We start from the raw sequence: 23416 nt of genomic DNA on the forward strand, positions 1-23416 counted from the left end.
GAGTTACAGCCAGTAAGGGGCATAAAAGGAAACAAAAGAAGTTCCAGAAACACACTAGAAGTGCAATGAAGGGAAAAAAAGATTCAGTTTTCCCATTTTGTGATGGAAAAAGGAACAAAAGTGGTCATACAGAGATGTAAACAGTGAATTCCTCACCACAGTTGCAAGTACAAGGTTGTAACCAATGCCTAGAGCAATCACCAGTAGCCAGGGGATGGAACTGAGGTCAGTGTATGGGAGGAAGCAGGGACAGGAGGCCAAGATAAGCTCTATGAATATGAGCAGTCAGGGGACAAGAAAAATCATCCTGGAAAATGTAAGCAATCTTTGAAGAGTTAGCAGCAGTTTGTGACAAATTTTGAAGGCTTAAAGGATCCTGGGGAAGTGTAGAAATTTATCTATGAAAAATAAAAATAAATAAATAAAGGAAATTTAGAGTTTGGGGAGTTACAGATCAGGCAGACTGGCTTCAGTTACTTAAAAAAAAATTTGGAACAAACTATTGAACAGTCCATTTGTAAACACCTAGAGGAAAATAATGTAAAAAATAAAGGACAAAAATCAGCCAACACAGTTTTACTGGGAACAAATGATGTCAGGGTGATCTAATTTCCTTTTCTGCCAGGGTATTTGGTCTAGTGAAGGAAGACGCAACAGTGGATATTAGACAAATCCTCTGGTGCTCTCCTGTGCAGCATTGCCATAAACAGGCAAGGAAATACAATCCGAGTGAAAATGTGGGAGAGGAGTAAAACTGATAGCAAGCAAATGCTCAAAGCAAAGCAGGTGGACTGAGAGCTCGGGATTAGGGGACTGGCAGGTCTGTCCAGGGTGGGCTGGACACCTTTATTTCCTACAGCACAGCTGGTGGGCATGTCAAAATGCAGGGGTGACACCTCTGTGGAACTCCAAAGTCATTAGGGACCCCCAACCCCTGACAGACAGTGGTGCCAAGTTTCCCTGGGTAAGGAGGGTTTTCATAATAAAATAGTGCAGAAAACCAAAATGACACCATCTCAGAGTTCACCATCATGTACAGACCCTTGGCCTGGAGAGGCTTGACAGTTTGGATTGGTAATAAGGTATGATGCTGCAATGTTCCTTTGGATGGGCAAAAAAAAAAAAAAAAAGCAAGAAAAAAGATGGTTTTTATTTTTAGAAGTCTTAGCAGCCAAATTGTTGTCAGGCTGTCTGTGCTCTGCTGAGCAACATACAGTGCTGAGCACAGCCAAGAAGAGTTTTTGCAGAGAGCAAAATGTGACAATAAAATCAGGTTTTATCAGAATCCCAGCACCTTTCATGGGAAAAAAAAAAGCCAAATTGTGTATTGTTTATCATCTTTTTTTGTTATCCAGTTATGTTACCACGATCCAGTTATGGCTGAAGAAATATAGCACTGGGCCTGGGCCTGAACTGCTCTTTTCTGTTGGAACATGCCACATTTCCCTTTGGTGTCCTCTGGTGATGATGGGCAGTTAAATGAGGTCTGCAACTTTGGTTCTCTTCCATCTCCCATCACAACCCTGTTTGTCCTTTCATTGCTGTCCATCCTCTGCAACTAGAGATACTTCCACAAGAAAGCAAAACCAGATTCTTATTTCTCTTTGTTTTCCGGTCTTAGACATTTGCCCATCTTTCCAGGGTTCAACACTCTCATTACAGACTCACAGAACCAGTGAGGTTCTGGAACATCTGGAGATGGTCCAGTGCAATACCCTGGTCAGGCAGGGTCACTTAAAGCTGGATTCTCTGGACCATATCCCATGGGCTTTTGGATATCTCCAAGGATGGAGAGCACTGTTTCTGTCACAATGAGGTCCAGCATTTTAATTATCTTCACACTCTTCCTTGGACTCGGTCCAGTAAGCCAAAATCTGTCTTGTACTGGGGAACCCCCAGCTGGATTGAACACTCCAGATGCCACCACACTTGTTCTTTAAAATAAAACTGGTTTTCCAGTAATTCTTGCACTAGAAAGCCAGGCTGTGGGACCTGTGACTGTCCTGGAGAGATGCTCACAGCCACAGTTGTACCCACCTTTTCCCAGATTGGCAGATTGGCACGCTGCAGTGTGGCCAGAGGGACTCTGGAGTGTGGCAAAGGGCAGTGCCCTCAGTCTGGGCCAGCCAAAGGGTGGTCCTGGGAGAACCAGGAGGGAGCAGGACTGTGAGGCATTGACTGTGAGGCATTTGATGAGCCTTTCTTCTTGACACCAACACCCAGGCAGGGCCCAAGGGGAATCTCTTACCTCAGATTCCTTATAAATGCCAAGTCAGAGTGTGATGGATGGGCTGGAAGCTCTTCCCAGGATGGTCTCCGCAGCAGATCCAGGAGCAGCAATAAAATGCCATTGCCACTTGGGTCGGGATGAGGCACAGGGAGGACAGCCTGGCAAGGAGCCTTTTTGGGGAGCCCTGCATCAGTCAGGCACCCCTGGGCCACAGCAGGGACAGGGCTGATAGCCTACCTTGGTCTTTCTGAGCACTGCTCCGTGCACCCACCCCTTCCTTCTTCCCACCCTCTGGACATGCGTGTACCCCAATAAACTCACCTCCCCCCACCAAACACCCCTCACACATGCACTGCCACAGATACAACCCATGCACTGTGTGTGCACAGCCCTGCAGGGCTCACTCCTGCACCCCAACACCCCCACAGGTTCATCCCACACGTGCAGTGGCACTGGTGGAGCTGGATGGCCACGCACATGGGAGGAAGGTTTGTTCAGAGCACTGCCATGCCCCGTGGCATGTGAACAGGGGTGTCCCCAACCCACCTGCCACCTGCCAGCACCCTTCAGGAGCCCCAGTGAGGGCAGAGCAGGGGAGGAATAGACACAGCCACCCGAGGGCAGTCTGGCACCTCAGTCCCACCCACCTGGGACACCTGTCTTAGGGCTCCTTGGGGACCTTGTCAAATCCTAGACACCTTGCAAATCCCACCCATACTATGGGAGGGCTGAACACCCCTGTCCCCTGTGCACCCCACTGCCCGTGGACCCCGGGCACCAGCTGGAGGGTGGACACATGGACATCTTGGCTAGATAACAGCTGGAGCACGGATAACTTGAGCTCACAAGAGAAAGGAAGGATCCCCAGAGCTGTACCGACAGAGGGGTAGGGGGGGGCCAGAGGTTGAAGGTGCTTGAGGGTCTGCGGCGCGATAAATTCGCAGGAGTAGCCTCTTTTAGAGCGGTTCAGACCCCGCGCTGGGGATGGAGAAAGCGGAGCGGAAATCAGGGCGAGGCCCTGCGTGTGGCTCTCCGCGGGTCCCGGCGAGCGAGGCCCCTCAGCCCGCGGTGCCGGCGGGCAGGGCCGCATCGGGGTCCCGGCCCGGGCGGGGCCGCAGCGACACCGAGCGGCGGAGAGGGGACACTGCCCCGACCGCATCCCCACCCGCCCCTCACAGAGTCGGGGCCGGTTCAGGCTGTAAGGGACATTTAAAGGCCATCCAGTCCCACCCCCTGCCCATAAGGGACATTTAAAGGCCATCCAGTCCCACCCCCTGCCATGGGCAGGGACACCTTCCACCAGCCCAGGTTGCTCCAAGCCCCGTCCAACCTGGCCTTGGACATTCCCAGGGATCCAGGGGCAGCCACAGCTTCTCTGGGCAACCTGTGCCAGGGCCTGCCCACCCTCCCAGGGAACAATTCCTTCGCAATATCCCATCTAACCCTGCCCTCTGTCAGTCAGAAGCCACTCCTTCTTGTTCTGTCCCTCCATCCCTTGTCCCCAGTCCCTCTCCAGCTCTCCTGGAGCCCCTTTAGGCCCTGCAAGGGGCTCTCAGGCCTCTCTGGATCCTTCTCTTCTCCAGGTGAACCCCCCTCCAGCTGTCCCAGCCTGGCTCCAGAGCAGAGGGGCTCCAGCCCTGGGAGCACCTTCATGGGCTCATCTGAACTCACTCCAACAGGTCCAGCAGCACACAACCTCACACCAAGCCGCATCCAACCCCAGCACATTCTGCTCCCCATCTGCCCCCTTAGCACTGGGCCAGGATCCACGGTCATCACCATGTACTCCCCAAAAAACACACCAAGTTGCGTTGCTGTCTCAGGTGGGTGATGTAACTCAAGGCAGGCCAGATGCATCTACTGAGGATCATCACATCTGCATCACAGTGCTTTGACTGTCTCTGCTCCATAACACAGGTGTATCCACGTCCTAAGGGATGAGAAACCCCTTCCTGACGATACAGGGGTCCTGGTGTGTCCTCAGTCTCTGATCATCCTCTTGACAGCAGAACATATTCAGCAAAGCAGGGACAAGAGACCTGCACAGGCAGGTTGTTGGAGCTTTCCTTCTGTTTCTGGGTAAGAAAAATAAATCTGTTCTCTCCAAAATCCAAGGGAAAGGAGGTGCCACAGTGCTCCCTGGAGGGAAGGAGAGGAGAGCAATCCCGCATCGCATTTGGTGGTGACTTCTCCAAACTTACATAGGAGCAAGTTCATCACTCATCTTCAACCTGCTTTTTTTCACCTTGAATTAGCTGCGTTTCTCTTAACAGAAAAAAGAAACAAACCATAAAGACATATTTTTCATAATGCAAAAAAGGTTTAAATCCTTGAGATTACTCAGATCCAATCTCCTTGTACAGCTACTCCTCCACAGGTGAATTTGGTCAGCCCTTGGCCTCAGCATTTGGGAGCTTCCTAAAGGAGTGACTCGTGGGGTCCCCATGGATTTCTTTGGGGTTCCTTCTGCTGCAGAGGAACTCAAGATGCAGCACAGCCCACGAAAGTCCTTCTGCAGAGCTCCTCAAGCCTTGCAGGGACAGTCTGACATCCTCCTGACAAGGCCTGAAAGAATTCAGAGGAGACAGGTGAATTCTGTCTCACCTGTCTCCAGTATGCCCCTTGTTAAAAGCAACCTCGTGCACACCAGCCAGCCAGCAATGCATGGACACGGAGTTGAGGTTTGCTCTTGATTTCCAGTAACCAGAGCTTGCAGTAAGATCCCAGCTCCTCATTTCCATCAAGTGGTTTATCTGGGCTGTGTCAGGGTTGTTCTGGTGCAACCATGGATGTGCAGTGTCTGCTGTGGACAAGCAGCAAGAGGGTCAAAACCTCTGAGCCACCTCTGGGAGTGCGATGGGGTGATGGGACAACCATTCCCACAGGATGCAACGCCACTTCAGTGTCTGCTTCTGGAATATCCACAGCTCCAGAGTTAAGAAAAAACTTGGGTAAGCCCAGAGAAAGTCATGTGGTGGTGTTAACATCACCCCTTACACTGGCAGAGCCTGACCTGGCTGGAGCAAAGCCATAGGGCAGCTCTCAAAAGCACAGAGGCAAAAATGTCAGCACAAGGAACAACCTTTGCTGGGTCTATCTGGCAAGTCCCACATATATTCTGTCCAACTTTATCCTTTAGGCTGGAAATTTTCCATCCTGGAGTCTTTTTCTTTCCAAGTTCCAATGCAAGGTGTCACAGCTGGAGGGACAAAAATTGCTGGAGCTGGGGCAGCCAAACACCCTGAGCTCAGCTGGGGGACACTGCCCTTCGCTGGAGAGGCAGATGAGCTTTTGAAGAGCAAGCTCACTTTTCCAGCTGTATCAGCAGCTGTAATGAGAGAAAATTACTTTAGCCTGCATGAATAAAAAAAAATCCGTCACTCCAGTGGAAAGCTGTCACATCACCAGCTTGTGGAACAGGGACTTGGAGTGTTGCCTTCCCCTGTCCCCAGGAAAATCTGTGGAAATTTGGCCGGTGATGTTGAAAAACTATTTGAGTTCTCATACACTTAGGGTGCAAGTTGTGGTCGCAGCTGCCAGTGCTGTTATACCAGGCCTACTGTCCCCTGGTCATCCCCTGTGGAGCACTCTGCAGAGTTCTGGGGTGGACTCTGTCCTGGGCTCTCTACCGTCCTGCAGTCCTGGAGTGTCTGTCATGGCTGTGGGACAGCAGGAATGGGGCTCAGCAATGGCAGAGCTGGGAGGGCCTCTGGCATCTCTAGATGAGCCTACCCATGGAGGAGCATTAGATTCAGTCATGGCTCCCTTGATATTTCTTTGGGCAAGGAATTAAAAGATTACATGTAAAACCAAAAGAAACTTTGAATGTGCAAAATGAAGCCCCACAACCACCAAAGTGAAAGATGGGATTCAGCCTTCAAAAAATAGGGTACAAATGGTGAAAAAAATATGAGTAGTTCAGCATGGATCTGCAGCCCATGCAGTGAGAAAGGATATGTGGGCTTGGATGTGGAGTTCAGGGATCTTTGAGCAACCAATGGACCTGTGACTCCTCCAGGATCCATGGCAGGGGCTGGCTGGGATCACAGGGCAGAGCCTGCAGGGAAGATGGAGGCGGATGGGAGACGGGGTGGATATGGAGCCTGGACAGGAGCAGATGGAGAGGGAGAGCAGTGTCCAGCTGATCTGTCAGATGACGGATGGTTTGCATGCTGGCCGAGGAGGGAGACATGGCCACCACTGGTAGCCAACAACTTCAGTCTCTCTTCCCTTTTTCTCCTTAATTTGTCCCCAGAAGGCCCCTGACTCCCCCTTGTCAGGCTGTGCTCCTCTGTCACAGAGGTCATGGTGCTGGTGGATGGATGGGGGACCACAGGACCCTCACATACCCCCTCTCCATCTTCAGGACCTGGCAAGACACTTGCTCCTGACAGAGGAACCTGAGCTTGGAGAAAAGTAAACACAGAAAAATAAATCAATTTTTAATTCTATCTTCCATTTTTCTTTCTCTTTGCAGCCTTTTTGGGACCTTCAGTCATCAGGCCCTTTCCCTGAGTGCTCTCTCTTTGGGAGCATAGCTCAGGGCTTCCCTGGAGCAGGAGAATAAGGGGAAAGCATGAAGCTTCCCTCAAAGTATTTGTCTGTGGAAAAGAAGAAGGTAGGAAAACAAAACAAAAATAAAGAAATAAAGAAATAGAGAAACAAAGAAATAAAGAGAACATCTTTTCCCCTTCCCTCTGGACACCTCAGGAGCACAAGGGAAAAAGGAACATTTTTCCTTTGGCTGGAAGAGAAATCCAAGTGCCACTCAGTGCTACCTGCTCGCAATTAAATACAGGGAAAGTTAAGAAGCAAAACTAAGTGACGCTTTGAAAAAGACAAGTATCAATTGGCTGCTATGAGCTGAGAATAGACCTGAACAAGCCTGAAACCCTCGTCCAGCCAGGAGCCATCTCTGGAAGTGGCCATCCAGGCTCTGCAACCAATGGGGCTCTGCTGGAGCTGCAGCAACCCTTGAGTCAATCAGATTTTGCTATGAGATATCTCTGCTTCCTCAGACTCCGCAATTAAGAGCCTATTCTTAGAGAAATGAGCCATCACATTAATCAATAAGGAGCAGGCAGGTCCTCAAGGGTAAGGGGGGTTGGAGTTGATCGGCTACAGCGTCAGGAGTGCTGCTGAGCCCCAGTCCCATGATGTCTGGCTCCCAGTTCCTGCAGGGACCCTTGCCCTCAGCTCGCTGGGGTCCCACATGGCACCTGGGGATCTTCAGCTCCATTGGCCTTTCCAGGCGATGCTTCTTGCAGGCAAGGTGCAAAAATGAGTAGAGGGGCTCCTCAGTAACATCACCTGGGACGAAGCTGAAGGTTTGGGGGATGCTTCTGGCCAGCTGTACTCGGAGGCCACTGGCCCTGGAGGACTCCCTGGTTCAGATCTCAGCAGCAGCTCTTGATGGGGGCAGGAGGGCCACAGCCAGCTCCCTCACCAACATGCTCCCTCTGTCCCTGCCAGGGCTGGCCCTTTCTGCTTCCCACCCATCTCCTGGGGACACGCACCCCCGCTCCTCCTGGGAAGCAGAGCCAAGCAGCTCCTTCCCCGCTGCTTTCCCAGGAATGTTCCCCTAGCACGAGGTGTTTAAATCATTTACAAAGGGCTAAAATAGACTTGGTTCCCTTCCAAATGCTCTGACATAACATACAGGCTCCGTAAACAACTCACCCGCCAAGGGAGACAGCCTGGAAAAAAGGCTTTTTATGTCCATTCCCCAGGCCACACTTACACAGAAACCTTCTGGTGTGATCCTTTCTCAGCCGCAAGAGCAGCAGAATTTGTTCAGGTCTTTGCTGATCTTCCTTTTCCACAAGGCATACTTACAGACATCTCATATGACTCCCTTCTGCCAGGGAATAAAAAACCAGAAGGACCCTCTGCAAAAAAAATTAATTAGTTGATATGAGAAGTCTGATGTGCCTTTCCCTGTCTTGAATATTTCCTAGATTCCCTTTCAGGGAAAACTTTCCCACTATTTTAATAGCACTGACCTTTATGGAGACAGGAATTCACCTGGGTATTTTCTCATGGCTGTTGAGCCATGCCAGACCCAGGAACTCACAGGTGGAATCAAGAGGACATTTATTTCTTAGGCTGCAAATGATTCACCAAAAATCATTGGGATGCAAGTGGAAAGTGCCAGGGATCAGAACCCAGCCCAGCTTTCAAAATCTGGATGACACTGGGAGAGCAAGCTCTGAGGTGGCTGGGAGATCAGCTGCCAGAGGAGCCATCCAGCCTCCCTTTCTTCTGCAGGGTCTGTGGCAGCTCTGAGCTGCTCTCCCTGGTGCCCCCAACCCACAAAGAACACCCCAAGAGCTGGAGCTCTCATCCTGTGACTCCCGGGGTGACCAGCAAGTCCTCAAAACTCCCTGCTCTGATCCCAAGGAGGCAGGACACAGGGTGCTGCAGCCTCACCTGCTGGCGCCATGCCACCCCAAACCCTATAGCAGCAGCTTAACCTCCTGGGGCCTCTGCCACCTCAGGTGGAAAGGGAAGGACATAGTTCCATCCTGGCTGTGGGAGGGCAGGCTGGCTCCTCCACCACACTTTGAGAGTTTTGTACTGTGGCACAAGCCAGAGACATCCCTGAGAGGGTGACAGGGAGGAGTTAGATAACCAACTCATCATCCAAACACACTCCATTGTAGGGCTGGGAGCTCTTGTCACCCCACAGGGATTTATTCCCTCAGAGTGGGCATCAATGGGTCCGGGGTTCTCCCTGAAGAGTTGCACAGCAGGAGATGAAGCATCTCGCGAAGAAAAAGAACTCTCAACCAGATGGGGAGCCACAGGCAGCTGCAATTTGGGAAGTGCCATCCTCATGTCCACCTTCTCTTGGGTTTTACCAGTGGGTCCACATCAGATTCTGACCCATCCAGCTCCTGCCACACCATCTCCTCCTGCTCCAAGGAGCCAAATGAGGATCCACCCGGTTCCCCACATCGACAGGGTGTAGATGCCCCTCACAGCCTGGCCTAGGGTGTAAGCAATTTGGTAGAGCTGAAGTGCTGGTGCTCGACACGAGTCCAGCGTATGACCAGTGTGAGGAATATCCCAAAGAAGGACCTGAATCAGCACTCTCCAGGGAAACCTCAGAGGAGGGATGCTGGGAGCATGGTGTGACTGGTGCAGTGTGGATTGCTGGAGCACGCAGGGCTGGAGGGCTGGCAGAGCTATGGGATGGCAAGGACAGAGCCCCAGTCCCGAGGACGGGGCAGGATTACCCCTACCTCAGCACTGGGCTGGAGGAAGAAGACAGTGAGGGTCCATAGCACCACCAACAGACTCCAGGTCCTGGGCCCATGCCTGCTTTTGCTGAAAGGCAGGAAGAGCGATCATCCCACAACTTTCACTCCCAGATGCTGTGAGCAGCTGCCATTGCTCCTTGCCATCTCTTATTTTTGTGGTGGCAAAAAAGCCTCTGCCCAGCGCCAGCCCATGAAATATGCATGGCATGGCCTCCCCTCTGAACTGCCATCTCCTCCTGTGCCAAATTCCCTTCTCACCCATTTGTCTCACATCCAAAAATGCTTCTTCACATCTTATGGCTTCTCAAGTCACACATAACCACATCTCTTAGATTTATTCTCATCACTGCTGTGGCCCAGAGTGCCCATGGAAGGACTCAGATGCATGTTATTCAGCCTGGGGCATGTTCCCTGTGTGGGAAACAGCAGCACAGTTGTGCTCGTGGTGTGTGTTCCAGCCACGGGCTGCAGGCACAGTGACAGCGGGAGCAAGCCCTGAGTGTGCACCCTCTGTGCCTGCAGCATCTGCCTGGGCATGGCAGGAAAGGGGGCAGTGCCCTGAGGGCATAACGTCACAGTCGAGGGGGATCAGGAGCGGGGGGTCAGTGCTCTGCAAGGCCACAGTGCAGTGACCCAGGGGGAACCTTGGCATGGTCCCCACAGCAGACTGGAGAATCCTTTATTGGTCTCCCTACCATCAACAGAGCTGCTAGCTCAGGGATTTCCTCTGCTTTGGGTACCACCATCATATTTCACTTTCACCAAGAAATGGCTTTTTTACATTTCATCTCTGCATTTGAATCTGAGACTACAGTTTCTCCAGAAATTCAGACCTGGTTTTGCACCACAAAGCCCCAGTCCCAGCCGGATGTTTGGGGCTGCAGCTCTGCTGGCACAGCAGGCAGCGCTTGGAAGCTTTCCCTGCTAAGACCAGGCAAGTATTTCCCAGGGAAGACTGGTGCCATAAGAGCCTTTGAAGGGAATTTTCTCTGTGGCACTTGGCTGAGAAATGAGGTTTGAACTACAGCCCAAGACTTCACGTGCGTAGCCTCATCACAGTGAGTGGAACTTCAAGTGATTTTTTTTTACTCTAAATGGCACACAACAGTTAACACAGCACAGGAAATGTTTTGAAGCAAGTGGATGCTTTTCCAGAGCTTTGTACCCAGCTCTGTCAGGGGCAATGCCACTGTCTGGCTATCACCCTGGAAGGACAAGTTGTTCCCAAAGAAAAGCTTGTAAATGAGCTCAGGGAACCCCCCCGTGGTTTCACTGCAATGTCAGTACTGTGGTGGGCAGGAAAAACAGTAGCAGGAACTAATTTTCCCAGCTCCTGCCTGCGCTGAGCATTCCCAGCACGAGATGTCACTGAGGAGCTGGATTTGGGCAACTCTGCATCAGCCTGGAGCCGCTGAAAACAGGGACTGGAGAGGTGGCCAAGGAGTAGGGACACAGAAAGAGGACGTGGGCACAGAGAAGGGACGAGGGCACGGAGAAGGGAAGAGGGCAAGGAGAAGGGACATGGGCACAGAGAAAGGGTGCAACTGTAATGCTGTTGTGAAACAATCCTGTGAAAAGGAAGGGAGGTATCTGCTCTCTGCTCTCCCATGCCGAGCCGGGAGTGTTTCTGGCTTCGGGGTGTCAGGGAGGTGCTAGGTGATCTCCGGAGCTCAGCATTGGGTGTGCCGGGGAGGAACAGCTCAGGGAAACGCCTGCCAGGAACACGGCGGGGACTCAGCCTGCCAGGGAAGATCCCGAGGCCCTGCCAGTCCTCTCTGAAGCTCAGCAGTGCAGATAAAACCAAACAGCCCCAGCCCACATCAAGGGAGCCAGCCTGCTGCCTCAAGAACCCCCAGCACCCCAGCACCCACAAACCCAGACCAAATGAGTGTGGATTCAGCTGCAACCCCCAAATTGTTCATGCACAGACCAGGAGAAGTAAGTGCAGGGGTTCAAAACACCTCTCTCATGACAGGTCCCCCAGGTCTGGGATCCCCTCCCCAACGGTCACCCAGCTCCGTGGGCTGGACATGCCACAGCCTGGCCCAAGGTTGGCCATGAGGGGACAGGGTCCCTTTGGGGCATCATTTGGCCCTCCCTAGGGCTGCTCTGGCCCTGCAGGGTTGGCCCCGGTTCTTCCCCATGTCCCTTCCAGGAACCACTCCAAGGCTCCCTTAGGACTTTCATCACTCTCCAAGGGCTCCTCCAAGGGCATAGGGCTCTCTTTGCCCCACTCCCAGCACTGTTCCAAGGAAGAGGCTTCCCTTCAGCCCCAGCTCAGGGCTCCCCTCGAGCTGCACCCTCCCCTCCAGGCCCTTCCGGGAAGGGATGTGTACCCGGGACAGGCTGAGCCAAGAGGATGGTTGGGGCTGGGGGCTGCGGGAGAGGGGTGCACTGGGCAGGGTGGCTCCAGCCCTGGTCCTGGTCCCGGCCCCGGTGCTGGTCTCGGTGACGGCGCCAGTTCTGGTCCCTCTTCCGGACCCGGTTCGTATCCCAGACTCGGTCTCGGTCTCGGTCTCGGTCTCGGTCTCGGTCTCGGTCCCAGTCCTGGTCCCGATCCCAGTCCCAGTCCCTGTCCCAGTGCCAGTCTCGGTGCCGGTCCCATTCCCATTCCTAGTCCCAGTGCCGGTGCTGCTCCCGGTTCCAATGCTGGTCTCGGTGCCGGTTCCATTTCCATTCCCGCCGCCGATCCTGGTGCCTATCCCAGAATCAGTCGCAGTCCCGGTCCCCGTCGCCGTCCCAGTGCCGGTGCCGGGGCAGTGCCGGGGCGCAGCAGAGCCAGAGCCAGAGCCAGAGCCAGAGCCAGAGCCGGAGCCAGAGCCGGGGCCGGGGCCAGGGCCGGGGCCGGGGCCGGGGCCGGGGGCGGGGCAGAGCGGGGCGGTGGCGGCGGGAGCCCCGGGGGCGGTGCCGGGCGGGCCGTACTTAAGGCGGGGACGGGCGGGTGCCCCGCCGTGCCCATGGCTCTGCCGAGCGCGGCCCGGGCGCTCCGCGCCGCCCTCCGCCTGGGCGAGCCCTCCCGCCGCCCCCGCTCCGCTCCCGCCGCCGCCCCCCGCGGGGCTGCCCCGCCGGCGGGCAGGGGACCCCGGCCGGGGCCGCCCCCTCCTCCGCGGGGCGCGGAGCGGCACCCGCCGCTCCCCGCCGTGGATTTCGGGGACCCACGCGAAGCGTTCCGCAGCAAGAGCAGCGCGGAGCTGCTGCGGGGGCTGGTGGTGCTGGGGCTGTGCGCCGTGGAGCCGCTGGTGCAGCACAACCGGGAGGTGGGTGGCGGGGGGGGCTGGCTGGGGGGGTCTGGAGGCTTGATCTGGGGAGTGTTTGTCCGCGGCTGGTGGGGGGGCTGCCGGCTCTGGACCGGCGGAGCTCTCTCTCCGGGGCCGCCCGCTCTGGGAGGAGTCAGTACATTTCTGGGGGGATCTTGCTGCAGGGAGTCCCTTTTTGGGGGTGTGAGTCGCGCGATGGGGACTGCCCTTTCCGGAGATGCCCGGGCTGGGATTTCTCTCGCTCCGGGGGTGCCTGCTCTAAAGGAGTGTCGGTCTTGGGCCGGGGGTCTTTCGCTCCGGGGGGGTGCCTGTTTCGGAGGATGCCGGTGTGAGCCGGGGGGCTCACTCCAGGAGGTGCCCGTTTCGGTGGGTTTCGGTTCCGGACCAAAAGGGTTTTCGCTATGGGGGTGACTGTTTTGGAGGATGCCAGACTCAGGCCGGCTGAGCTCTCGCTCCGGGGGTACCCATTTTGGGGGGTGCCGGGATCCTGGGCCAGGGGGCCCCGCTCCAGCGCAGGGGGAGGGGTGTACCCGTTTCGGGGTGTGCCGGTCCTGAACCGGGGCCTCTCGTCCTGGTAGAGCTTAAATCGGGAGGCGTCAGTCCCCTTCCGGGGGGACTCTCCGTCCCAGGGGTGCGCGGGCTTGGGGTATCTCGGTCGGGACGGTGCCCGTTTTGGGGGATGCCGGGGGGGCTCTCCCTCTGGGGGAAGGGAGTGCCCGCTCCGGGGGTGCTGAGCCGCCGCTGTCCCGCAGCTGCTGCAGCTGTGCCAGCGCGTGCTGGGGCAGGCGCTGTTCGAGCGGCTGATGAAGATGACGTTCTACGGGCAGTTCGTGGCCGGAGAGGACCAGGAGGCCATCAAGCCTCTCCTGCGGCGGAACCAGGCGTTCGGCGTGGGCGCGGTGCTGGATTACAGCGTGGAGGAGGATCTGCGGGAGCGCCGGGACGAGCGGTGAGTGCGGGGCTGGACCGGGCTCCCATTGGCTGTGCCCGCCCGTCCCCCCGCTCCCATTGGCTGTGCCCGCCCGTCCCCCCGCTCCCATTGGCTGTGCCCGCCCGTCCCCCCGCTCCCATTGGCTGTGCCCGCCCGTCCCCCCGCTCCCATTGGCTGGACGCGGGGCGGTGCACGCGTCATGGCCCCGCCCCCGCCTGCCCCGAAGGCGGGGGCCTGTGATCCCCACAGCGTGTGTTCCTGCTCCAACCCCTCTGCACACACCGGGTGTTGCCCCCCCAGCTGCTGCGCCCCCTCTGTCCCCCGTCTATGGGTCTGCACACACCGGGGTCCTGCCTCCGCTCCGCAGTGCCATACCCCTCTAAACCCTCCTAGTGGGTTTACCACCTCTATCCCCCGTCTCCTCTGGGGTGCTGGACCCCCCATTCCATCTTCGCCTTGGGCTGCTACCAACCATGTCCCACTTTTTCTTTGCCCCAGTGGGGTGTTGTGTCCCCATCCCACCCCACCGCTCTGCACACACTGCGTTGCTGCCATCCCTGAAGTCTCCCCTCTCCCCCACACTGGGGTGCTGCTCCCCATTCCTGCCCCCTTCATCCCTCACCATACAAACACTGGCGTGTGCCACCCCACATTTTCGTGGACTCGATGATCTTGGACCTCTTTTCCAACCTTAACAATTCCATGATTTACGCTCCCCCACCGTTTTTCCAACCCGCTCAAACTAGGGTGGTGCCACTCTTTTCTCACTGCTCCCCCACGGTGCTGGGCAACCTTCCCTGCCTCCTGCCCTCTGCCAACAGCGGGCACCAACCCAAAGCTGCCGGTAACTTTCCATTATTCGGGCTCCAGTTCCGGGCAGCTCCGCTCTCTGGATCGATCTGGCCGGCACCTCACGGTCACGGGGGTGGGCGGTGTCTGCCCACCCACGACAAGAGGCCAGAGGCCACAGGCTGGAGAAGCTCCGTCCCCCTGCAAGACTGCACAGCCCTGTCCCTGCTCGCGGATGGGGACACTGTCCGGTGTCACGCCCTTGTCACATGCTTGTTACGTGGTGATAAAAACAGCGGACACGGCTTTTTGGGGTGGTTTGTGAGAGCGTGTCAGGGTGGTGCTGCAGGTGCTGCCGCTGGGAGCCTTATCTCTGCTCCACACCCGGGCGCTGCTTATCGGGGGCCCTCATATGCCATGGTGGGTGCCCCTCGCTGCTGCTGCCAGGCATCCCCTGCGAGTGAAGGGCCACGATGGGAGCAGGCAGCGTGTGAGGGCAACGCTGGTATAGGAGCTGTGGGGGGAAGGCAGAGCTGCACCATCCCAAATTGGGCTACAAACGTCTTAATTTTATATAAAAGCTTCAAAACACCTCCACTGCAGCCCGGCAGTGGGAGGCTGTTTTGAAGATGTGTAGCAGTGGTGTTTCTTCCCTGCACATGCAGCTGTGGTCCAAGCACAGTGTTCAGCACTCCCGTGGGGTGAGCTGGCAGTGCCCGTACTGCCAGGCTGGCACTGCTGCCCTCCATGCCTGGCTGTGCCTGTGCCAAGGACTTTCCTGTGGCTGACCACAAAAGACTTTCACAGGCAGGCTCTGCCTGCACCTCTATGCTGCCTGCTGTTTTGTGAGCTGGCTGGGCTGTGCAGATTTGGGGGTCACATATGTGGTACTCTTTGCTAGATCCCCCAGTGGCCCTGTGCTGTGTGGGCCATTTACACCCAAGAGTTTGGTAAAGCCCATTCTCTGCACCCCCCAGTGTATCCTTACCCAAGCCCTGCCGGAATTTGACTGGATATTAGGAAATTGTTCTTCCCCCAGAGGGTGGTTGGCACTGCCCCCAGGGCAGTGGGCACAGCCCCAAGGCTGCCAGAGTTCCAGGAGGGTTTGGATGATCCTCTGGAGCATAGGGTGGGATTGTTGGGGTGTCTGTGCAGGGCCAGGAGTTGGACTGATGATCCTTGTGGGTCCCTTCCAAGTCATGATGCTCTGTGATTCTATGAATACCATCCTGGAGATTACCCAGGGATGTCACAGGGTGGGACAAAGCCCAGGGTGGCATTGAAAGCGTTGTGCCAGACCCTGCCCCTTGCCAACCCTTGCCCTGGGTCTTCCTTGGCTCTCTCTGGGGCAGAACGCCAAATTCTCAGTGTTTCTGCCAGGGCTGGTGCTGAGTTGGCCTGCACATGGTTGAGAGGGGTGAGGAGTGCTGGGCTCATGGCTGCTGAGCTCTGGAGCTGTGTCCTACCCCTCGGGAATGCTTCAGGGTCAGGCCCTGCTGCCAGCCAGGAAGCAGAGGCACAAACCAGGAGCAGCCAGCAGATGTTTGGGGCTCCTCATGCTGTCTCCTGTTGCTCATCTGAAGCAAGCTGGAGACAATGGCAGGGAAATACCCTTTCTACCTCACCAGTGGGCTGTGTCCACCTTTTCCACAGGCTTTCCATTTAGGAACAGCAATGCAATGTGGGCAGGAACTAGCTTATCCTGCCTGCCACAGGCTCCTGCTTGCCCTGCCCAGGCTGGCATCCAGGGCTCTGCCAGCTTGTCCCAGGAGGCCTCAGCCATGTGCTGAAGGCTTCTGCCAGATCATGGTGACACAGCTGGAGATAAGTGTGCTACCCTGGATGCTGCTTATGGGCTGGGGGCTTTGAGGTGGGTGCCAGCCTGGGTGGGGGTTGGAGAGGCAGTGCCATGGCTGGCCAGGGGCTTCTGGTACCCATGGGGTGAAGGAGGGAGTGCCCCTCCATAGTGGAGGTGATTATGGTGCCCTGGCAGCCTGGGGGCTGATGTTGGACAATGGGCATCCCAAGACTGAAATGGGTTGAGGCTGTGCTAACACAGGGAGGGACAGTCCTGCCCTGAGCATTGTCACTGCTCAGGCTCTGCCATGCAGCACATGGACTTGACTTCCTCTAGAGATTCCTAGAGACACCTGATACCTGCCCCAGTGTGGGATCACCATCCAGCCTGGCCAGTCCTGCTCCTGAAGCTACCACCTCCACTTCTCCTGCTCCCAGAGCTGCTGCCACCCCTGCCCAGTGCTCTGGCAGCATGTCCCCGGGATCGTGGGGTGGCTTCTGTTTAACCTGAAGCTCTCCAAGGAGGTTCTGAAGTGGTCCTGTGCTGGTGTGTGCTGGCAACTCATTCCTGGAGCAGGTTGAAGGACTAGTCTGCCAAGACTTTACTCCTACCCGTGGGATTTTAAACACCACCTATGGCTCTGACCTGGACTTCATGTAACCATGAGATTTTTCCTTGGGTGTGGTCATTTAAGGACAACCTCTCCCTGGTCCCACATCCCCTTTGCCAGACCCATTTGCTGATGAGCAGAGCAAACACACTGTGCTGCTGGTACCCTCTGGGCAACCTCCAAGGCCAAAGGGATTATTTCTGACAGTGTTCCTTTGTGCTGTTCCTGAGATGGTTTATTTAGCCTAATCCAAAACTTCCTGAAAGCCCCTGGATGCTGTGTCAGATGGATTACCCTTCCCAGCCATCCACTGGGCTGTGGCAAGTCCTCATAACCTGATTTAGGCAAGTGTGAGCTCCCAGGTCCTGAGCTCAACCTTGAGGTTGCTCCTTTCTGAATACAGCCTGCCAGGAGTGTTTGGGCAGTGCCTGGAGATGGGTCCTGCTCTGAGAGACTTGCTGTCAGTTTGCAAACTGGATGGCCAGGTACAAGCCGGGTTCAACGGCACTTGGTGGGCAAGGGAATGGCTTTGCTGGCCAAGATTAATATTGCAAAGTGAGCAGCTGATATCTAGGATGGAGTTTTCTTCAGCTGGAAGAAGCTTCCTTCATTTTGCTTGTTGCAGAAGAACAAAGTGAGCACTGTGGCACTGCTTTAAATGCCCCCCGGGGGATGAAGGAAGGGCTAGTGCAGTCATGCAGCAGGAATGCTGCTGGGAAGGGTGTGTTTGTTGTCGGGAACGCAAAACCAAGCTCCAAGGGTGCTGTTTGCTAGTTGAGCTGTGTGCCTTCACTGGAGGAGGTTTTGCTCCCGGCTGCTTGTTCCCAGCACCTTGGATGTTGGGCCCAAGTGTGCCTTGGGCTCAGAGCTGTCCTCAGCTGCAGCTGGAACCTGTCCACAGGACCTGAGTCTGTGTGTCCTCATGTCACAGCACTGCTGAAGCCATTCCCTGTGCCACACCATCTGCTCCGAAGGGACCTGCCACCTGCTGAGGGCTTTGCTGGCACATTCCATCCCTAAGTGTATGATCTCTTTTCCTTCCTTTCATTCACTTTCTGTATTCAGGGCCAGAAAGCTGCTTTTCCTGTCCTCAGGGGAGCAGAATTGGGGAGCAGAATCAGGGAGCAGAGCCTGCTCGACGTGATGCCTTTTGTTTCCTGTGAGCTCCAGCTGCTTCTGCCCCAGCTCACCTCAGCCTTTGTGGCACTTTGAGCCATGTGGAGCTGTTCCTGGCTCCAGGAAGCCAGAGGGAATGGCTTGTTTCTGCTTGTTTATGCTTCCAGCAGCTCCTAATCCCTGTCACTGGGTTTCCACTTGGAACAACGTGTCCTGGGACCGTGCCACATGCCTCTCTGCTCTCTTGTCCAGATCTGCTGTCTCTGGATGGGTGACTTTGCTGTTTCCCTCACAGTGTGCTTCCCCCTCGTTGGGCGTGGCCAGTTTTGGGACAGTGATGCCAAGGCAGAGACCTCCTGCAGGAGATGGCTCTGCAGTCACTCAGGGCTGCTCTCCATGGGCTGGCCCTGTTCCTGGATGAGACCTCAGGTCTGTGGCTGGGTTTAAGATGTCAGCAAGAAGGCTTAGCTGCTCAAGCTCAGGGAGTATCTCATGACTTGGCCTGCATCCCCCATTATGGCAGTCCTGTTATCTCTGTGGCAGGAGAGCTTGGGCTTAAAATTACATCTGGGGTCAGCTGGAGTTGAAGCTGAGATGTTGTTTGTGAGTTGCTGGCTGATGGCAAGGCACAGAGGAGTGTCCTGAGGCAGCAGGACACCCTTGGCTCCATGTGCTCTGGATCTGGAGCAGGTTTGTGCTTCGTGGTCCAGCTGCAGGTGCCATCAAGGTGGGGAGGCACTGGGTTGAGGTTTGCTGTTACCACAGCAAGGACCATGAGCTGGTTAGAGATGGAGCATCCCAGCCCCCACCAGGGCTGACCTTGTTCTTGCCATGGATGGGGTCTTGGAGAGCAGCTCTGGACTCTGGGACAGAGCATCCTTGCTGTGCTGCCTCACGGCCTCTGGGTCTTCCCTGGATGGATGGTAAAGCCCCATTCTCTTCCACAAATGGGTTTGGGGCATCTTATCTGCCAGCTGGATCCCATCAGTGATGGGATGGTGAGGGAAGAGCAGAGTCCAGCACCAGGATGGTGGCACAGGAGCCTCAGAGCTGCCCTGGCCACCAGTGTGGGGTTGCAGGGGATTACTGACCTGGCCCTTATCTTCCCTGTTTCTCTTCTTAGCTCCCGCACTTCTGCAGCCGAGAAGGACTTGGGAGGTGAGTGACAGGAAGGTCCAGCTGATCTGGGCACTGTGGGCCTTGTGTTGTAAGAGAAGGACCCAGCTCCCACAGCCTCAAAAAATAAGCTGAATGAGGAACAATGGCCCAATCCTGCTCCTCATCAAAGACTCAGCCTCTTCTCAGGCACAGAGCAGGCAGGGCATGTGTCAGCCCTGGAGGCTCTTTCAAGGTCCAAGCCAGAGCCCCTCTTCTCTGCACCCATGGCAGAAGATCCTGGGGAGGCTGTTGGAGCTTGGCTGCATGGCCCATCTCCATCCTCTTCCACCCCAGGAGCAGAACAAAAGGAGAAGCAATACCGAGCCCATCAGGGATTTGGGGGTCACCATGGTGGGGTCACCGGTGCCCACACCTATTTCTACACGGATGAGGCCAAGTGTGACCAGCACATGGAGACTTTCCTCCGCTGCATCGATGCCTCAAGTGAGTGCTCCATGTGTCCTGGGCAGCCCCACTGTGTTGGGGACTACAGGGGTACCTCAGTCCCACCACCACCGTATCTCAGGTGCCTCCCTCCTGCCCGAGTACCCTGCTGTTGGGCTGACTCTGTCCTCCTGGCTCCCTCCAGGTGGCAGCTCAGAGGACGGCTTCTCTGCCATCAAGCTGACGGCGCTGGCCAGACCTCAGTTCCTGGTGAGTGCCAGGGCTGGAACCAGGTGAGGTGGGGAAGAGCCAGGGCCACAGAGGATGCTTCCACTGGGGCAGGTGCCAGGCTTGCTGCGGTGGCATCTCTAGTAATGGCAGAGAGGAGTGGGCACCAACAGGCTGTTCCCTGTGTGCCCGAGACCCCTACAGACCCTGCCTCAACTTTTGGGGAGATATAAAGAGCTCAGAAGTTTAAAGGTCCCAACATGAGGGGATGGGAGGGGGTCTGTACTGCTCGGCTTGGCCAAGGTGCCTCACCCTAGATCAGCATCTGCCTCAGGCGGGGTATGACTTTGCAAAGCCCTGGCATGACACGAGGCTTCAGCCAGGATGTCTCACCTGGAGCTCTGTCCCCACAGGTGCGGTTCTCAGAGGTGCTGGTGAAGTGGCGGAGGTTCTTTCTCCAAATGGCTGCAGAGCAGGGCCAGGCTGGGCAGGCTGTGCTGGAGATGAAGCTGGAGGTGGAGAAGCTGCAGGTGAGGCAGGAAGGCCTGAGGGAGGCTGTGCTGCTGGGGGTGTGCTGTAGGATGTGGCTGAGGACACAGAGATCCCAGAGCAGCCCTGAGCTGTGACATTTTAAGCAGGAAGACCTCTGTAGCCCCTGATGTTCCTTTTGGTGGCAGGAGGCACTGGCCAACCTCGGCATTGTGAGCAAGGCAGAGAGCCAGGAGTGGCTTGTGGGCGAGAGCCTGGGCACAAGCAGGTAAGGTGCCTGGGACCTGGGAGTGCAGCTGGGTGGGAACACTGGGGGACCTTGTCCCTGTCCCTGGGGTAGCAGCAGGGGGAGGTCTCCACAGCAACCAAGTGTAAGGAAGGCTTGGGTGGAGGTGACAAACAGGTCAGGATAGCACGTGTCGTGCATCTTGCTTGCTGGTGGGGATTGGCAGCTGGTAGAGAGCCCCCTGTCCCTGCAAGACACCAGTAGGGACTTGACTCTCTGCTCCCAGCACTGTGGACCTGCTTGACTGGAACAGCCTGTTGGACAGGCGCACCAAGATCTCCAAGCCTCTGCTCATCCCCAACAGGCAGGTGAGTACCCCACTATGCTAACCCCAGAGTGGTCCCACAGAGAGTTTGGGGGAGCAGAGTGTGGGTCTCAAGCTCTTCCCAGTGGGTTGCTGGTGGCTGCAGTGTTGGTGGCATCCGTGCTGCCAGAACCGGGCCATGCTGTAACCACAGTGTGCAACCACCAGGCTGGCAGGGTGGGCACTGTCACACCGTGCTCGCTGGTGAGTGCTGTGAGGCTGGGTTAGGCAGCAGCCCTGGGGATGGATTCCCTCCAGGGGAATTTGTGTCTCCCGTGGGCAGAGCTGGGTGCAGGCAAGGTGCCACAAAGCTGTGCTTGTTTCAGACTGGGCAGCTTGAGCCCCTGCTCTCACGCTTTAGTGAGGAGGAGGATCTGCAGATGAAGCGGGTGCTGCAGCGCATGGATGTCCTTGCCAAGGTGAGGGGGCACTGGGGTTGGGGGAGCCACAGGGGGAGACATGGAGCAGGCAGCCCTATGAACCCAACCTGTGTGTCATTAACGCCCAGAGAGCCATGGAGAAGGGTGTGAGGCTGATGGTGGATGCAGAGCAGAGCTACTTCCAGCCAGCCATCAGCCACCTCACCGTGGAGACACAGCGCCGCTTCAACACGAACCAGCCCATAATCTTCAACACCTATCAGTGCTACCTGAGGGTGAGATCCAGCACCCTGCAGCAGCTGCTGCTGCAGATGGATGGAGACCTCAGCTCCTGAAGCCATGCCAATGCAATGGCAGAGCTGCTGAGGTGAAGGGGTGGCACCGGAGTGATGACCTTTTGCCATCCTTTCCACCTGGTGGCAGGAGGCTTATGACAATGTGACAGGGGATGTGGAGCTGTCACGCCGGGAGGGCTGGCACTTCGGCACCAAGCTGGTCCGCGGCGCCTACATGGAGCAGGAGCGGGAAAGGGCAGCTCAGATGGGCTACGAGGATCCCATCAACCCAACTTATGAGAAGACCAATGAGATGTACCACAGGTAGGGGACAGCCCAAGCCACACTCCTCTCCCACCCCAGTGGGAATAGGCACGAGCAGCCTCACCAGAGGCCCATACTGCCTTACAGGTGCCTGGACTATGTCCTGGAGGAGATCAAGCACAGACGGAAAGCCAGCGTGATGGTGGCATCTCACAATGAGGACACAGTGAAGTTCACCCTGCGCAGGTGGGTGCTGGGGAAGCAGTGTGGCAATGCAGGGACTAGGAGCTTGAGGGATGTGGGGGCCCCGCAGACCTGTGGTAAGATGTGCTGTGGCTTCTGAGGCCCCTGCTGAGCTCAGCTGGAGGGATCCTGGCTCCCAGCTGGTGCTCAGGGCTTTAGATGGGGCTTGTAGCTGAGGTGCAGCACCCAGGAGCTGCTGTGAAAACAAATCCCTCAAATTCCACATCTCAGAATCCATCTGGAATGTGGTCAGTGCTCTGCTGTCCCATCTGGAGGTGATCCTCAATCCTCTGGTGGGACACACTGCTGCAGTGAGCTCCATGCTGTCTCTGCTCTCTGCTCTCCCCTAATGCTGAGGTTTGGTTTGCAGGATGATGGAGCTTGGGATCCATCCCTCAGAGAAGAAGGTGTGCTTTGGGCAGCTGCTGGGCATGTGTGACCAGATCACCTTCCCCCTGGGTGAGTGATGGGGCAGGGAGGGCTTGGCAGAGGTGCTCCTGCCCCATCTGGACCCCTGGGGTCTCCCCGAGCAGCTGCTGTGGCGTCCAAAGGAAGGAGCGAGTGAGCCAGGCCTGTCACAGAGCAGGACTGGCTGAGCACAGTGCCCTGCTGTGGGGAGTGCTGTGACCCCTGCGTGAGGTTTGGGGAAGATGTAGGTGAGGATGTAGGTGGAGAATCACCTCTCTCTGCTGGAGTTCCATGAGCCCATGGTGACTGGGCAGGGAGATTCCCACTTTGGACTCTAAGTGGAGGTTGCAGTGCCCTAAGGTGGGGCAGAGACTGATCCTGGCAGACAGCACGCCCCTCCTGTACCTCCTCAGTCTGGAGGTGTCACTTGGCTCCATCAGAGGTGCACACTGAGTCCTGGGCTCTCTGCACCAGCCTCTCACAGGGCTTTGTCCTCAGCGCTGGCCCAGGAGCAGAGCAGCACTGCCAGGGACCTGGACAGAGGGACACGCAAGGGTCCAGGTGTCAGGTCAGGGACTGATCCCCCTGCCCACACCGGTGTCCAGAGCAGAGTCCTAAGGCCAGGAGAGCAGCAGGAGGCAAACTGGACAGTTGTCCAGCACAGACACTGCTCTGTCCTGGAGTTCCCTCGGAAGCAGGGTTTGGCCGACCGTCTGCAGCCTCCTCTGGTCATGCTGGAAAAATGTGTTAACTTGATGTTTCTGGTTGAACGCTCCTTGAGCTGGCCCAGCCCCAGCTGCCGACCTTCCCAGGGCTCCTGGTGACCTCGGCCCGCTCCCCCTGGCTTCTTCCCAAGCTCCCAGTGCTGAGCCGGGAGAGATGCGCTCTCCTCACAGGCTCAGCCGCTCCCAAGATCCCCCTCTCAGTGCCCAACTGCAGCCTCCTGCACATCCTTCCCTGCTGCAGCGGCACAGCCCCAGGGGCGTGGGAGAGCTGGCAGGAAA

General features: G+C 56.4%; 1 protein-coding gene across 1 annotated transcript in view; it reads left to right on the forward strand.

The window, feature by feature from the left end:
* The first annotated feature begins 12598 nt into the window (after window positions 1-12598).
* The window catches only part of LOC114063226 (proline dehydrogenase 1, mitochondrial-like), a 12193-nt gene continuing 1375 nt past the window's right edge, over window positions 12599-23416 (forward strand). The window contains exons 1-13 of the mRNA XM_027895370.1: window positions 12599-12749; window positions 13502-13698; window positions 19117-19151; window positions 19446-19595; window positions 19741-19805; window positions 20177-20293; window positions 20441-20520; window positions 20765-20846; window positions 21169-21261; window positions 21351-21497; window positions 21646-21821; window positions 21909-22007; window positions 22375-22463. Coding sequence (XP_027751171.1) covers window positions 13553-13698; window positions 19117-19151; window positions 19446-19595; window positions 19741-19805; window positions 20177-20293; window positions 20441-20520; window positions 20765-20846; window positions 21169-21261; window positions 21351-21497; window positions 21646-21821; window positions 21909-22007; window positions 22375-22463 — 1279 coding nt within the window. The 5' untranslated portion in view covers window positions 12599-12749; window positions 13502-13552. The remainder of the gene's footprint in view (window positions 12750-13501; window positions 13699-19116; window positions 19152-19445; window positions 19596-19740; window positions 19806-20176; window positions 20294-20440; window positions 20521-20764; window positions 20847-21168; window positions 21262-21350; window positions 21498-21645; window positions 21822-21908; window positions 22008-22374; window positions 22464-23416) is intronic.

This window comes from Empidonax traillii, unplaced genomic scaffold (genome assembly GCF_003031625.1).
Source record: "Empidonax traillii isolate 1590-97213 ecotype Southwest subspecies unplaced genomic scaffold, ASM303162v1 scaffold459:size589781, whole genome shotgun sequence".
Classification (NCBI taxonomy): Eukaryota; Metazoa; Chordata; class Aves; order Passeriformes; family Tyrannidae; genus Empidonax; species Empidonax traillii.